Source organism: Syngnathus scovelli, chromosome 16 (genome assembly GCF_024217435.2).
Source record: "Syngnathus scovelli strain Florida chromosome 16, RoL_Ssco_1.2, whole genome shotgun sequence".
Taxonomy (NCBI): domain Eukaryota; kingdom Metazoa; phylum Chordata; class Actinopteri; order Syngnathiformes; family Syngnathidae; genus Syngnathus; species Syngnathus scovelli.
The window spans coordinates 947,178-962,685 of record NC_090862.1 but is presented as its reverse complement, the minus strand read 5'-3'; the positions used below and the strand labels follow the sequence as shown (position 1 = coordinate 962,685).

At 44.1% G+C, this 15,508-nt stretch overlaps 3 protein-coding genes across 6 annotated transcripts in view; 2 read left to right on the top strand and 1 right to left on the bottom strand.

Moving 5' to 3' along the window:
• Positions 1 to 56: 56 nt before the first annotated feature.
• Positions 57 to 5,688, bottom strand: gtpbp1 (GTP binding protein 1). Of its 4 annotated transcripts, none has more exons than XM_049744088.2 (14): positions 5,179 to 5,688; positions 3,997 to 4,108; positions 3,747 to 3,927; positions 3,483 to 3,666; positions 3,238 to 3,402; positions 3,042 to 3,165; positions 2,714 to 2,828; positions 2,492 to 2,636; positions 2,097 to 2,279; positions 1,806 to 1,941; positions 1,503 to 1,681; positions 1,244 to 1,360; positions 980 to 1,030; positions 57 to 834 (listed from the first exon to the last, which is right to left on the bottom strand). In XM_049744088.2, exons 1-14 carry the CDS (start codon positions 5,359 to 5,361, stop codon positions 727 to 729), a joined length of 1,983 nt encoding a protein of 660 aa, XP_049600045.1. In that variant the 5' UTR covers positions 5,362 to 5,688; the 3' UTR covers positions 57 to 726. The 4 variants fall into 4 exon arrangements, with proteins under 4 accessions (XP_049600045.1, XP_049600044.1, XP_049600047.1 ...); XM_049744087.2 differs by having other exon boundaries at positions 1,244 to 1,408; positions 5,179 to 5,687; XM_049744090.2 differs by lacking the exon at positions 980 to 1,030 and having other exon boundaries at positions 5,179 to 5,682.
• Positions 5,689 to 6,664: 976 nt separating this feature from the next.
• On the top strand, positions 6,665 to 8,998 carry LOC125983175 (beta-galactoside-binding lectin). Its single transcript, XM_049744167.1, has 4 exons — positions 6,665 to 6,832; positions 7,994 to 8,073; positions 8,185 to 8,356; positions 8,493 to 8,998. The coding sequence occupies exons 1-4, from the start codon at positions 6,827 to 6,829 to the stop codon at positions 8,637 to 8,639; spliced, it is 405 nt and encodes a 134-aa protein (XP_049600124.1). The 5' UTR covers positions 6,665 to 6,826; the 3' UTR covers positions 8,640 to 8,998.
• Positions 8,999 to 13,321: 4,323 nt separating this feature from the next.
• cacna1ia (calcium voltage-gated channel subunit alpha1 Ia) overlaps positions 13,322 to 15,508 on the top strand; it is a 66,932-nt gene continuing 64,745 nt past the window's right edge. Inside the window, exon 1 of the mRNA XM_049744023.2 lies at positions 13,322 to 14,123. The gene's annotated coding sequence lies outside the window, so the exon portion shown is untranslated. The remainder of the gene's footprint in view (positions 14,124 to 15,508) is intronic.

The following is a 15,508-nucleotide window of genomic DNA, read 5'->3' as shown; positions in this document are numbered from 1 at the left end:
AGTTTTATGCCTTACTTTACAGCTGCATTTGAAAAAAAAAAGAACAATTGGGCAGCTCAGTACAACCAGTTTATTGAGTTCTTCGTGAAGTAAATGTCACGTTACCAGAGGCAAGCTGTAACACTATAAGTACTCGAGTTCACAATTAGCACTGCAAACACTGCATGACGTACGATCACGGGTGGCCACTGGAGTATGAGATGTTTTACTATATGAGGGCTGGAGGAGGCATGCTGTCGTAGTACTGAGTACAAGAGCACAAGTCATTACAAGGTTGGAAATTTAAGACGGGTCAAATTTTCCATAGATGCCAAATGGGATCATTGTAAAATGGAAGTAGGATTAACAGGATATGTGCTACATTCAGTTATCCTTTCCATTAGAGTACAGCCAACCACCGATTTACATATTCAGTTAGAAAGAGTTCACAAAATGTTCTTTTAATTGCAAATGGACACGGAATGCATTTTAGCTGCTCGTATTTGTTGGACCCTTAATGGGGGGTTGTCCTCCCTCCCTCCCTCCCCTGTCATGAAGCCACTTTAAAAAGATACAAATGATTGTGACGGCAGATTGAACGACAAATCCTAGCTACGTGCTTTTGCGGGTGGGTCGGTCCATCTCTTTACATTCCCCCTTCCGATAAGATCCCGGTATAAAAGGCAATGAGACTTGAGGAGTGTTTTGCACTAAAGTAGCTGGAATGGATGGAGCTAAGCCACCAGTTCAGCATCCTCCTGTTCCTGATGTGGAGGCCGCTGCTGTGGACATGTTTTGGCCTTTCCCTTTGTGTCGCTGACCTCCTCTTCTTCTTCCACCTCCTCCACTCTTTGGCTACACAGAAGAGATAGTAATCAGCACGTGAAGGTGAAAAAAAATCTTTGCCGGGTGGAAAATCGAAACTGCCGAGAAAAAGCAATCTTACTGAACCCCCCCTCGCCCCCCATTCAGGATCACAGCAGTGGATGACCCACTTTACCTTGTTCTCTTTGTTGCCCTCCTTTAACTGAGGGTCCTCCTCCCCCTCTCCCTTCCGGGAGCCAGCCGCGCAAGCAAAGGAGAGGGGAGAGTATGACACATGATGTATGATAGTGTGAACGAGAAGGTCCAAGAATAGGATAAGGAAACAGAAGAGTTGACAAGTTAGAGAAGCAGTTAGCAGTGTGAGCTCACAAAAGGAAGACCCCCAAGCATCAAGGTATGGTTGTTGTTGTTTTTTTTCCCTTTCTACTTTGTATCTCACCTGTTGCATCGTGCTCGGCCCCGCCGACGGTGCTATCGTCAAGCCTTCGTCTCCTGTTGCCGGGGCGGTGTTGTCGTCTTTTCGAGGCGGCGCCTTTTTCGTGGATTGCATTTTTATCTGTGGAGGTTTGGAGTTTGACGGCAAATTATTGGTGGACTGCAGGAGCTGAAAAGAAAGATGCTGAAATAAGCAAAATCTTCTGCCTCCAAGGTAAGGGCATCAGATTTTTCTGGAAGCAAATTCATGTCCTTGATCTTACTTTTGTGATGGTTCCAACAGCTTTGGTGCGGCCCTCCCTGAACACCAGCCTCTGGTCGCAGTGGAGGTACTCGGGAGTCTTAATGAAGCGGAAGTGGACGGAGGCCTTGTCCCCTGTCCGTAAGCAGTCTCTATTCATGGACAAGATGGTGGCAGTCTGCCTTATGCTGCCACAGTGGACTGTGTGGATAGAAAGAGAGAGAGAGAGAGAGAGCAAGAGAAGGTTGAGAGGAAGGTAAGCAACCATTTCAACAGAGTCGCTCATCTACATGCAAAACGAATTGAACTTGTGTCAGTCACCCACCCATAGCCTGGTATCGGGGTGATATCGTAGTGGGGTGATGGAGAACCAGAATCTCTGCCTCAAACTCCCAAGTGGCCTGTGGGTTCAACCTTGGGGACACCATCACCATGCCTTTCCTTATGGTCGAACGCTTGATCTGTGTCAAAGAAGAGTTAAGCTCAAGAGATCATGTAGTGATGAAAGCACTGTGTTAAGGAACGACAGTGAAAGGCATGAATTAAACAGCGGGTCGGTCATTTATCTGCAGGCACGAATGTGGCCACTGGATGGAGCTGTTCCCTGCCCGTTTACCTTTTTTAGCGCAAACGAGGCAGTCTGACCCCCTCGGACTTCTTTGACTGGCATTCTCTTGCGATGGATTGATTTGACAGCGATGGAAATGAAGCTGCCCAGAGGGTCCGGTCCAAGTAGCATGGTGTCATTCAGACGTATCAGTCCTCGTAAAGTAGTCCCTGATACAACGGTTCCAACTCCCTAAGACAGCCAATAAGAGCGGGGTCAGGTTTTATAGCATATGTGCTGTGGGGAACTATAGATCAGTGCTTTCTTTTTTTACTTATAGTTTATCCTTTTTGTGCCATTTTTGTTTAGTGGTATGCCGTTGAATTATTCAGATGCAATAACGGTTGGGGAAACTGCTGCGCCTTTGAAACCACAGCGAGCGGCCAATAAAACGGGAGACCCACCGGTACAGAGTAGGTGTCGTCAATCTGGAACTCTGCTGGCTGGTCGTCTCTGTAGCATGTCCGAGAGGAGAGCAGGTTGAGGAACATCTTGAGCAGGTCCATGTTCTCCCCGGTAACGTTTGAGATTTGAAAAATGGGACACATCCTTCAGGAGGACGCACATACAAAAGTTACCAAAGAGAGTTAGTTTGGTGGCACTTTCTCTCGGGAGAGACTTTGTACCTCTCGGAGCTGAAGTTGGATGCCGTGACTATGACGTCGTCCTTGTTCTGCACCAGGACGGGGATTTTTCTGCAGCCAGGGGACTTGAGTAACCTCTGAAGCAGCTTTAATGTTTCTGTCAAGATCAGAGCGCACAAGAATTTCAAGTTAAGGGATAACGTCCCGGTTATTTGGCCCCATGAGCAAGTCGTTAATAATGAATGTCAACCCTAGATTCAACTAAAACTAAAAGGTATTTTGCTCCCTTCCTGATTAGCGAAGGGTGGAAATCTAGCTGCTCTTAACAACAGCAGATGGAGTCTTTGCCAGCAAAAAAAGGTCAACTGACCTTGAAGGATGTTGGCTGGACACATGTCAATTTTTGTCACCACGACAAACACGGGGACGTTGAGGGCTAAGGCCAGACCCAGGTGCTCTTTGGTCATGCCTACAATGCCCGCATTACTGCCAACCTAGAAAGGATCAAGAAGAAATGGAGTTTTCAAATTTAAAGCCGTCTCCGACATCGTGCGCTTCTTTCTCACCATGAGCATGCAAAAGTCTGGGAGGTGTCCCGTCATTCCAAACACGGTAGTCTTGAGGTATTTCTCATGGCCAGCCAGATCGATGAAGGTGATCACTTTAGAGGACTTCTCGCAGATTTTGGTCCAATCCAGACTTCCTCCGTGGCTATCTGGTTTGTTTACAACCTAAAATAAAAACAATGTGGACAACTTAAATGCATGAAGAAAAAGCAAAAGTTCATTTGGAGTCGGGAAGTGGTTCTCACCTGTCCCTCTTGGTCAAATCCGAGAATATCGTTGCCCACGCTGCTGGTCCGACCGCTTTCCATCTCGTGCTTGTGTCTGAAGAGCTTCTGGCGAGCGAAGCCTCTGCCGTTATCCAGCTCTCCGTGTGTTAACACTCCCAGAAGGGTACTCTTTCCAGCATCCACGTTGCCGACCACTGCCACTCTAAGAGGAAGCAAAAAAAAAGTCATGCAGAAAATTCAATAAAGCCCTTTTATACGACACAGATAGTCTTTGACACTCACCTGACCTCCAGAAAGTCTAGCTCCCCTACACGGCGACGTATCAGATAGTCCCGGACCAAACCCTCCGCCTCTCTGCGTTCTCTGAGCGGGATCAAGTCGGAGTCCAATTGTGCACACATTGATCGCACCGTGGCCTCTGAAGCCTCCATGTCCTTGTCACTGAGACCCCAATCGCCACCATCTTAAAAGTCAAAAAAGGAAACGAGATTTTTATCAAATTCTATGCAGGTGCATCATTTGAGTCTCCTACCTGAACCCATCCCGAGCACATAGATGGTCTCTCCGGAGCCTTCCTCCATCCTATCCCTTAGCTGGCTAAGTAGGGAGTCATACTGCTCTCCGTTTGGGCTGACAAGGGCCAGCTTTATTACATGTTGGGCAGAAAGCAAGAAACAGGACATTAGTCATGTGGTGTTAAAAAAAAAAAAAAAAACTTAAGGGGAAGGTGAACTAAAGAAAAAACAGCATTCCAAAACTACAGCTATCTCTTTTCCCATGAAGTCATTTTTGAAATAATTATATTAATAACACTACTGCTAAAACTTTAAATCCCTCAAGTCACCTTAAATGCATTACTTGTACTGTTAAGTAATTTAAGACAAAGAATAAATTGAGTGACTGGAGGTATGCTCAAGAAAGTGATGCAACATTGTGCGATGCATCTACATCTGTCTTAAGTGATGAGTAATTTGACCTTTGCAGCCAAATGAATAATATTACAGCCACTCTCCTAAGTTTGCATCATTCCATAGGCAGAACTTGTTTGACAACTTTCAACAAAAACATGATTGTTTGACGATGCCGATTGTAAAAGTAGCTGTTGGCACATGTTGGAAAAAAGAGCAACATTTAAATCCACTTGTCCTTGGTGTTTACAAAGATGAGGTGACATTTTAAGAACTGCTACAAAAGTAACTCTAAAAAAAATACACGCTTACTTTTTTTACCTTTTTGAATGAATGCGAGAATATATGACGGCACACCATGTTTCCCCAAATAAAGTAATCAAATGTACAATTCCTTCCTTATATTACTCACTCGTTTCATCAGCTTGTTTATAAACAAATGTTAACCAAGTCACGTGATATTTATTATTGTGTATGACGCGCTACCAAATAATGTGGAAGCTTGTTTAGGTTGACAGTTAGAACGACGTTAAAATAACTGCTCTTATTCCAACGCTGTACTTTAATTACATGTAATGTATGTGTTATTACCGCGGCTAGTGCTGCACTGGCTAGCCTTAGCAACAGCCGGCTATCTCTGCCGTGCCGTGTTCGGTATTGTACTACAATATACTTAGTTCCTGACTTAAAATTTTTTGGGGGGGAAATATTGGTTCAAATACCACATCCAAGTCAAATCTCATTCATTCGTTTGTACAAAACGGCTAGCTAACATTAGCCGAGTGCTATCCAGGGCCTAGCTTCACCTTGCTAGTAAAGTCGATCCTTCGATCCTCGGGCTCGCCGTTAAGCATATCCCCATCTTCGTAGAACTCATCCCCGGGGTCGTCCACGCATCCTCCCCGGTCAGGTGCGAATATACTCGCTGGTAGTAAAGCATCAGCAAGCGCAGAGCTTGACTCATGCGCCGTCGTTGCTATCGATGCCATTTGTGGGTTGCTGCAGATCGGTGTCAGGCGGTTTCGATGGTTGGGATGATCGAACGTCGGATAGCTAGCGATGAGCTACACGACGGCCAATCTTAATTTTGTAAACATTGCAAACGGGGAGAACGGGCTATTTGTAAGCTGTCAGTTTGCTTTTCAAAATGGCACGTCACCGCCCCGTTGATAATAATGAGGTAGGTGTTGGTGAATATGTTACATGCTCGCCAATGGTCTTCGTGATTCTCTTGAATATGCGAGCAGAGAGCCAATGCCGTGGAAGGGGGTTTGAGCATCTTTCTGCAGCCTCCTCCTCTCATGGTTCCGAATATTGTGTGCAATATGGGTGCAACGCTGAGCGTCATACGTGGCCAAACCTGCCAGTCAAAGTCTAGTCTAGTTTGATCAACACGAGCGGGCTAACCAGGAACTCGTAATCATCCACGTCAGTCACTTTAAAACCATCTGCGGCTCTATTACAAAGACGTCAGCCTCCGGTGACGTAAGACTCGGTCGGGGTCTCCATCGTCCACCCGAATCTAATTAAGCTGCTCGTTTTCGCAGGATTTATGTTCAAACTTTTGTAATAAGACCTAACCAATTTTAGATGTTACCAAAAATGACTGTCCACTATAGAAATGCATTTTGTTTACAATAGAAATGCATGTTGTTTCAATGCATGTATTACAAAGGGCCCTTTGTCACCAGACCTCCAGATGGCGAGTTACTTCTGCAAAAACTCAAATGATCTTTAATCAAGAAAAGGTCAGTTCTGTAAATTTAAAACAATGTCATCCATCCTGTCATAACTGATGGATGACCGCTTTATTATGCAACACAAGGCAAAGCAGAAGAAAATCTTAAAAATATTGAACCTTGCATCAATGCAAGTCTTTCTTTTTAATAAATCAATCCCTTATCTGGCTACAATTTGCATTGGAGTACATTTGGCGTGCCAAACAATGTTTCTGATTGTGATTAAAATGCTCACTTGTCAGGCCCACAGTGGGGTCAAACTGGAGTTCCAACCCACACCAAGCTGGGCTGACTGTCATCTGACTCTCTTCCAGGCTAAATACAGTCGACCGGTTGAGTATTGCCACATTCAGCTGAGCTAAATATTTCCTTGTCTCCTTGGTGACAAATTCATTTCTGTCCTGGCCGGCCCCTCGGCATGAAGACTCAATTGAGTTGTGATGTCACAGTATATTGTAATGTCAAGCAATAATTAGTCTCACTTGCCTGGGGTCCACAGTTGCTTGTTAAAAGCGTTATTAGTGCCTTCCTGCGATCTCATTGGTCAATGTCATCCGAAGGTTGAACTGCTCTGGCTGCCTGGACTGTCAATAAAAATGAAGCCACCTCCCACTCTGGATACAACTCTCGAGGCCGATGAGGCGAGGCTCCTGCCACTCACTACTTCTTCTTTTCTGCTGCCCGTCATCACCGTTGACCCCATCTGCAAATCACAATGGCCGTAAGTAAAAGTCTCATTCCGCTATTGGTTAACTTTTGGCTTTAGAGCTGGAGAACATTTATCGATGGACTATTTTTTTCATTTAAATGACACATGATTGATGTGTGCAAAATATGTGCCGTAATGTCATCAGTCTGCTTCAATTGCAGTCCTACATGGACATTTCTAAAGTGCCGTTTTCTTTCGAGAGATCTGGATGTGTTCTGTTACCTTTTATGGTGAAAGTATTCAGTGCAGTGTTCCCATGAGCATTTGCCAGCTAACGACTGAATTCTCAGCTGCTCCTCAGTCAGCACTTAAACTTGCTGTGTTCCGCCTGTAATTGGATTTTTCTGCAAACTCACCGCTTGACCCCGCTATACGTGTTCATTGAAAATATCAATAGATGTCATCCAAAAAGGGCTCATAAAGTGAGTTCCTTCTATAAATGTCTCCTTTTGTTGGCTGCTGGCCTGACCATGTGTCTGCTGATCACGAGCTGAGGAATGTAAAGTGCCCCCCCCCCTCCACTATGTAATGAAGTACAGTAATACTGCAAAGTTGAAAATAAATGGGCATGGTGTGTTTTTGCAAAGATCGGGTTCTCTATTAATGATAAGTCAAGCCTGGTTGAGTCATCTTGAAAAATGTGCTCTCGAGCTGTAACATTATATTTAACTTGGACTCTTCCATGGAAAGAATGTTGCAGCCATTCTATTCCCCCAAGCCTGCTTTTCATATCTTGGCTTGGCTTGGCTGGGCTGGTCTTTAACCTATAATTTTTCTTTTTCCCTTAACGTGTGCTTCTAATATGTGGCAGGATTCAAGTCAATCTCCCTGCCTTACTCAGACTTTTTTTTTTTTTTTTTTAAAGTAAGGAACTTCCATGTTCGTGGTTGAGTGCTGAATATAATTGTAAATGGCAATGAGTGATGAATTTATTTCACTGCCACATGCACAGAAGGAAGCATTTTGTGGCCAGACTTTTTTTTTTTTAATCCCCCACACTTTTTTGGGAGGAAACGGTTACAGCATCATATACTAGTTCCTCAAAGTTTGAACTTCTGCTGAGTGGGGTGGAACAGCGTGAATTTTTTATTTTTTTATTTTTTTTTTTAAGTATGAGTTCATCCATTTTTTTTTCAACAATATGCTCATGTCTGTGTTTGTTCTTCAATACAGGGGATGATTGTTAAGAACATGTCCTTCAAAGTAGGGCAGACTCTGACCATTGTGGGAAAGGCTCTGCCTGACGCTTCCAAGTAAGTGCCAAAATATCGTCGGGAATATTTTCAAAACTGATAATGACATTTGATTTCTAAGCTATGGCTGCATTGCAAAAAAAAAAATGCTGAGGTCTCCTTGTGTTGCAGCTTTGCACTCAACCTTGGCCCCAATGAGACGGACATCACCATGCATATCAACCCACGTTTCAACGCGCACGGAGACGTGAACGCTGTGGTTTGCAACTCTTACCAGGACGGCAAATGGTGCGAGGAGCACCGCGAGGGAGGATTCCCTTTCCAGCAGGGGGAGGAGTTTAAAGTGAGACTAGTTTTTTTCCCCCAATGAGAAACACATACATAGCACTGTGCTTCATTTTCTATTAATTCTGGTTTAAAACGATGAGTCGGCAAATTCAGCCCAAAAAATATCCTCTCCTTTTTCTCATCCTTTGTAGATCATCATTGTGTTCACGCCGGCGGAATTCCAGGTCACTCTGTCGGATGGCTCTCAAATCCATTTTCCCAATCGCATGGGCGCAGAAAAATACTCTTTCATCAGCTTCAGCGGAGATGCTCGTGTCACCAGCTTGGAGATTAAATAAATGACACTCGCCGTAGGATACTCTCAAATTGGTGTTTGGCGCAAAGCTCATTTTACCCCTTTTTATTTGCTCACATAAACATCCTTTACTTAGAAAAACACCCAGCAATTTTACTGGTTTGGTTAATACCTATTGAATAATTTATCTATTTTGCATACGCAAACACAACGGCCTTAGAGACGAATGGATATTTTAGACAATAGTATAGTAGTACATTTTATGATTGGCTGTAAAATAACACTATTTGCATTTTGTTTTATTAAAATATACTGAAACTATTCATGTTTACCCCCCCAAACATTCCAGCTTTGTAGCAATGCGTTCTTTTAATAAGTATTAAAGCAGGATAATATTCACGAGACTTTTGTAATTGTGGTCATTGACTTGTTAACGTAGTAATCCAATTTAGCCGCTAGATGGCGACATTGTAATACAAACGTATACTACAGAGCTTACTCGAGGTTATAAAAAATTTAAATGGAAAGGGAGTTAATAGTAAACGTGGTACTGACCACTTTAAATTAGATGATGGTTTTTATTTATTTTTTGTTACTTTCAATGCAAACAACTTGCCACAGAAGCTTCAACCCTCAAGTGATGTCACTGAATGTGCCTTGTGGAAACAATATTAGTAGGGGAGCACACAAATGCAAGATCACAGATTAGAACTCTGGATTTCTTTCTTCATTCCATTCAAGCCCGATTTGAAATGCTGGCCTGCGTGCGTGCGAGACATTTAATGTAATCTGATGTAACAAAAGGCAATGAGACCGCTCCAGCACAGCTCGAGCTCTGCATGGCGACAGGTTGCTTTCAGCTAGAATAACCCCCAAAATGGATGAGATCACTTTTTTATTTGAGGACAACATAGTCCTTATTGCTGTCATGGGATTGACAAGAGGGGGCATGTGTGGTCGTCGTCATCATATGAGATTGTCCACCCTTGAGTATCTTTATTTGAACGAGTGGAAATGTCCAAACAAAGAGGACCGTCAACACAATCAAAGTGGGATGTCAAGGAAGAACCTCTCAAAACATTTACCTCACGGATGGATATGTGTGCGTAAACACGAACCGTGTGGTCTAAAAATGAACCACCTGAGTTGACATAAAAACTATATTTAGCACCAGCATGGCTCCGGCCGGATTTGTGCACCATAGCTATCAGCCGTGCACACGTTAAGATGCGCGTGGGCCCACCATGCACGGGCTGGCTCGCTGCGGTGCTGCTGCTTCTCCATCCCCGCCTCTCCTGACTGCAGGGTGGTTACTCACTCTTGGATTAGTAGCGTAACGCGTCTGGCTCACAGTTGTTGGGCCGCTTAGTAATCTTGATAATTGCTAGTTGTCATCAGTGCTTATAAAATCATATGTTGCAAGGCCGCTCATCTCCAGAGGTTAGATGAATTCAAAGTTCTGCCCGATTGCATGCGTGATTTTTTTCTTCTTCTTCCTTTGGACATTTTCTTCATCATCCGCCTCCCCTCGATCTGTAGCCATGCGATTGCCGTGATGTCTCGTTCCAGCTCACTGAGTGAATGTTTAGTCAGGATCTGTCTCTGTGTTCTACTTGTGCACAATTGCTAGACGAATCATAGTGGCAGGTCGCTGTAATGCGTGTTACCTTTATATGACCAGGTTTTTTCCAAGGGGAGGGGCGGGGTGAGGCGAGGCGGGGGTGATATGCTCACCTTGCTCTCTCTCCTTTGGCACCCAGCACAGAACTCATCTCTTCCTTTATCTGCTCTGTCACCTCGCACCACCACTTTTTATCTCCTTCTCCATCTAAGCGTGTCTCTGAAGAAATGTTCCTCATAATCTGGCTCTTTTTTTTTTTTTTTTTGGTTGCAGCCAAAGTTTATTCACACTCGCTAGCTAGCTCCCTCAGGCAGCAGTCTACCTCTTCTTGCAATTTCACCTGGCTGTTCAATGTGTGCATGTTATGTGGGCCATCCTGAGCAGTCTCAATGCGAATCTGCGTTGTGCCTACACATACATGTTTAATATCACGTGACGTGTGTCAATATATTGCTACCTGAGGGAATTGGCTCAGATAATAAATGATTAATTGTATGACCTAAATACGTATCAAAATGCTGCTCTTGACCCCCTCACCACATTGTATGAATCCATAAAAGCCAAACAAACAACAGTGCTGTCAACTAGACTCCCCTGATACTTTTCCTGCACGTCTACCTCAATGTTTGGATCGATACAAGCCGACAGCGAAATAGAATTAGGCTCTAATGGGAAGTACAAACTTGCTTTATATTTACTAAATCCCCCTTGGGAGCTTTTCTGGCTAGGTAAAGAAGGAGCAGACTGTGAAATGAGACTATAGTCGGAGATGTATGTGTACAATTTGCCTGTGTGTGTGTGTGTGTGTGTGTGTGTGTGCAGGCATTGGGCAAATAGACTTGACAGTGAGTCGAATGGGTTTAAATTCTTCACTTGCTGCCTCGATGTCAAGTTGATGGATGTGCGTTGAGCTCGCAAGTAAAGGAAAATCAGGACTTGAATTGAGTTGTATTGAATTGAATCCTACATGCAAGTAACAATTTGTCTTTTTCTTGCCTCTGTCCATGCATGCATATGTCACCAATTGTTATCCATCCCCCTGTGCCAGTTTAGAGCGCCACATTATTTCCATGCCTCCGCGTGGCCTGCAAGCTTGTGACTGATGTCAAACTCACTTGGACCTGACCGACCGGCTGATCCGCTCAGAGCTGAGCATGTCGATTCAACTGGGACGCTAAATGTTTCATGGGAACACAGAGAGGCCAGAGTTCAACTTTCGGGTAATATCATTTTGTGGGTGTTCGGTTTAAGCTCTTAGGGAAAAAAACAAACAAAACAGGAAGTCTGACCTAGCAAAACAAAGAGGGAAGAGATAAAGGGAGACACCTAAGGCTAAACAAAAAAAAAAGATGTAATGGAAAGCACTGAAGGCCACCTGGTGCTGTGTAGCCGGAAGTGAGGAATTAAGAGCCAGAGAAATTCAAAGTTAACTTTAAAGGAAAACAAATATTCACATATCTAAACACACCTGTTCCTGCCTGGCTGTCATGAGCGTCGCGGAAAAAGCAATCAACAGAAAAGTGAAGTCTTCTCCCAAATGTAACAACAAAAATCACCAAATCCATTTTCATTTGGACCATTTGCAAATTTGCTCTTGACATTAATGCAGCCTCTTTCCAAAGAGAAGCTATTATCAGGGAGATCTCAATAGTTAATAATAATCATGCAGCTTAATCGTCATCATTAAAATATAGACGTTACCTAAGTTTGCCTCTCCAGTATGTTATGCCAGCTAATTGCCTGACCCAGGCATTGTATTCTTCCTCAGTGCCAAGCTAGACAAAGCACACACTCAGCAAAGTCCTCTTTTTTTTTTCTTCCCCCCTTTCCAGCTGTGCTCCCTAAACTTCAATTATTCACAACTTATGAATAACGCACTTCACCTCAAGCTGGCAAGCGGGGGTATTTTTGCACATGATGCAGTGAATTAGTCATAACCTCCCAATGGTAAAACATAGCATTTTCATTCCTCATTCCCACCGTCTAGCAAAATTGCCACGTTTGCTGTCAATATATAGCAAGATCGAGTGACGCCATTCAATACAGTGTGCTTAAAGCCTGAGGGGGCTCTTAGCGGGAACTTACTTGGTATGTTAAGTCGGGTGGTCATGTTTAATTGATCTGAAATCCCTGCAGCCTCACTCTTTTCCATGTAACCTGTTCAATAAGGAATGATTCGTTCTAATGAACACGATGGATATTGATGGTGTGGAACATTGCAGTAAAACTTCAAGATTTGTCTCACGTCCAAAAAGCCTGACTCATTGGGTGTAGGACACGGAGTGAAAAGAGAGGACGCTTGTCGTGTGTCGTGATTGAGCAGACAGCATCAGTCAAATGAGCTCCATCGTGTCAAACTTTCGGATATGAACCATTGCGCGGCAAAATAAAGAGGTCGTGCAGAGGACACGGCTGGCTATGAAAAGCCTATTCAATGGATTAGAGGACGTCTGAAGACAAAACGTGATATTCATATGGACATTAACATTAGCACGGATTTTACTTTGACAGAGAACTCATTGAATTGGGAACATAATTGGGAAAGTTAGAGCATAAAGGGCATGTCGGGGAAATGTGCTATAATAGTGGTGCATGAAAGGATTGACAAATTACACATCAAATGTATTTCAATTTGAATGTTTAAAAGATCTTCACTTATCCCCGTTTACGCGCACGCGCGCCCGCCACTGCCAGCTCCGCCGGTGTTTCCAGCCGTGCGCGTTCACGCCGCCACCGTGCCCGATCCCATGAACCAAGACATGAACCACCACCGCTCTTGCTCTTGCGTTTGCGTGCATCCAATTACGAAGCTAGCTAGCGTGAGCTGCTGGTGTTGGTAATGCTTCTAAACACGGCTCGTCAAATGTATGCAATTCGGCGTGCAGGCTTTTCCCGCTCGAGCTTAAAAGCTTGGTCGTGTTCTCCTTAAAAACAATCCAAAAGACAGGAGTACACCGAAATGTATTTGTCATTCAACACTACTAAAGGTGGACTTTAAGTCATGTGCGCTCTTTTAATCCATCAGGTGCACCGCATGCCCCCCACCCCCCTCGTGCGCGCGCCCCTCCCTCTCTTTCTCTCGCGCTCACGCGCACGCACTCAGATGTCTTCAGTGAGAAGAGGTGATGCTGTGGCGCGCTGCAGAAGACAAACTACAAACAAATGCGTGGAAACTATTTTGTCCGTCTTTCCCTTTTCCACGAGGATGAGGAAATAACGTGCGATGAAGTGAAGTCCTAACGGATTTGCTTTCTTTTTTTGTCCATTTTCTTCTTTGCAGCAACTTGCAATTTTGTGAGGAAACGCCTCTCGGAGAAATCGCAACCTGCCTCCTAAATTGATACTTTCCCACACGTTTGTCGATTAGAGGAGTTTTTTTTCTTCCCTCCAACTACACGCCAGGTCGAATTTTCTTCCCCTTTTTTTGCAGCGTGCTCGATCAACGTGACTGAGGGTGGAAAATAAAAGTGCCCCCACCCCCCCCCTCCCCAAGAAATTTTCCGCGCATGGAGCTTGAAGTAAAACTCCATATATTGATTAACTTTTGACATTGTCTTCCTCAGAATGGTAGTGTAAAAGCCGCCACCCCTGCATCCAACCTGGTCAGGTGGAAGACATTATTGGACATGTGAGTCCAAAAAAGGAGGACCGGTGCGCACCAGACGGAGCCACAGAGGGCTGCAACGCGCAAAAAGAAAACAACTCAACATTCTCTACAGCCGAGCTTTGGAGCCTTTACACGGCAGCAATTCAACGACATTCTTGGAGAAAAAAAAAAAATGACTTTACACAGACTGATCATGGCCAGAGGATACTGATTCTTGATGGTGTGCACCGAGCTGGAAACCCGAGGCTGGATTGTTCAGTAATTCCTGGACATCCTCTTCGCTTTGAATGACAGTCAAGGTAAGTTTGCCCCATTTTCCATGTTGACTATTATCATATATGTTAACGAGGAACATCTGGGTGGAAATGCATTGAAGATAGGGGAGGTGTGGCTCATGCATGACAACAACTACTGATATTATTTTGTGTGTGTTTAGAAAGGTTCTCGGACTCCCCAACAGTGTGTGCGTAAAAGAAATATACAATTGGTAGCGTTATTATCCAAAAGAACTGAACTGTGCGCGTATAGCGCTGTCCGTGGTCCTGAACGAGCTTTTGTCGCCATCACCTTGGTGGTGCGCACAAGTTTTTTTTTTTTTTAACTTGTTTTGTTGGATAAATGTAATGGTGAATTATTTTACATCCGCAACGAGTTAATAAAACGTATTTATTGTAAAGAGAATGCACATGAGACAAAAAAAGGCAGACTACTGTTAGCTCCACTTGGATTGGTTTCACCACCATTCCCACGCTCTCTTGTGTCCACTTTACCTTTTTGTGGAGAGTGCAATATTCAGCTTTGTCCACTTCATGACTAAACCAAAAGCCATGATATAATCGATCAAAAAGACACTGTAGTTTTTTTTTTCTCAAGCTACGAAGGTGCAAAAATACTGATCTTCTCAGTTCGGTGCAATTAATGTATTAAATCACATTCGATTGTGTAGGTGTACCTAATATTGTGGCGGGGAGTGAATGAGCTGCTGTAGCAAGCAGATAAAACCACTGTCGGGTTAATGTGACGTATATAATACACTCTGACTGTTGCACCATGCCAGTGGGTTCATTCGTCTGCATAAGGCTGCCATCATTCCCGTCTCCAAGTAATATGATTGGATTGCACACATAAACAAACGGAGTACTGAAGAGAGACAGGCTTCCACTCCGCCACCCCTCCCCAGGATGAATTTTATGCTTCATGCTGCGGAATTACTGCAAGTCCCGAGCTTCCTCCTTATAATAATCATATGCCCTGGGGTGCCGTAGCCAGGCAAGGGGCAATTATTTCCAATGAACTTTGACCCCTAGGGACAAGACATCAATGAGCCTGATCATGCATATTTGCTCCCTTTGTCTTTCTGTCACCTTTTCGCTAAGGCGCGTCACCTCGGGGGAGCCGAACATCATCTCGTGCTTCATTTTGATGGACGTTTTTATTCAAAGCAATGATATGTTAGATAACGAGTCAGCCCGCCTTGCTTGTTGATGATCGTTTTGACAATGCAGCTGAAGATGCGGCATGGAGATGCGCCTAATAAGGAGTAATCAACACGTGCGGGAACATTTGTTATATCACAATACCAACAAGCAAGTTGGCAAATGAAAAAAGGTAATAGGCGGCGCATCAGTTCCATAAACACAGATGATAACACACACAAACACGGAGCCTACTTTATAGCAGCAAT

What these genes read in the sequence shown, in the direction of transcription:
- LOC125983175 (XM_049744167.1), top strand. An exon ending in GCTCTGCCTGACGCTTCCAA is followed by an intron (nt 8,074 to 8,184) that starts GTAAGTGCCAAA and finishes CTTGTGTTGCAG; the next exon opens with CTTTGCACTCAACCTTGGCC. An exon ending in AGCAGGGGGAGGAGTTTAAA is followed by an intron (nt 8,357 to 8,492) that starts GTGAGACTAGTT and finishes CATCCTTTGTAG; the next exon opens with ATCATCATTGTGTTCACGCC.
- gtpbp1 (XM_049744087.2), bottom strand. Translation starts at nt 5,361, where the DNA reads ATGGCATCGATAGCAACGACGGCGCATGAGTCAAGCTCTGCGCTTGCT. An exon ending in TCCAACTTCAGCTCCGAGAG is followed by an intron (nt 2,637 to 2,713) that starts GTACAAAGTCTC and finishes GTCCTCCTGAAG; the next exon opens with GATGTGTCCCATTTTTCAAA. An exon ending in AGGGCAACAAAGAGAACAAG is followed by an intron (nt 835 to 979) that starts GTAAAGTGGGTC and finishes TCTTCTGTGTAG; the next exon opens with CCAAAGAGTGGAGGAGGTGG.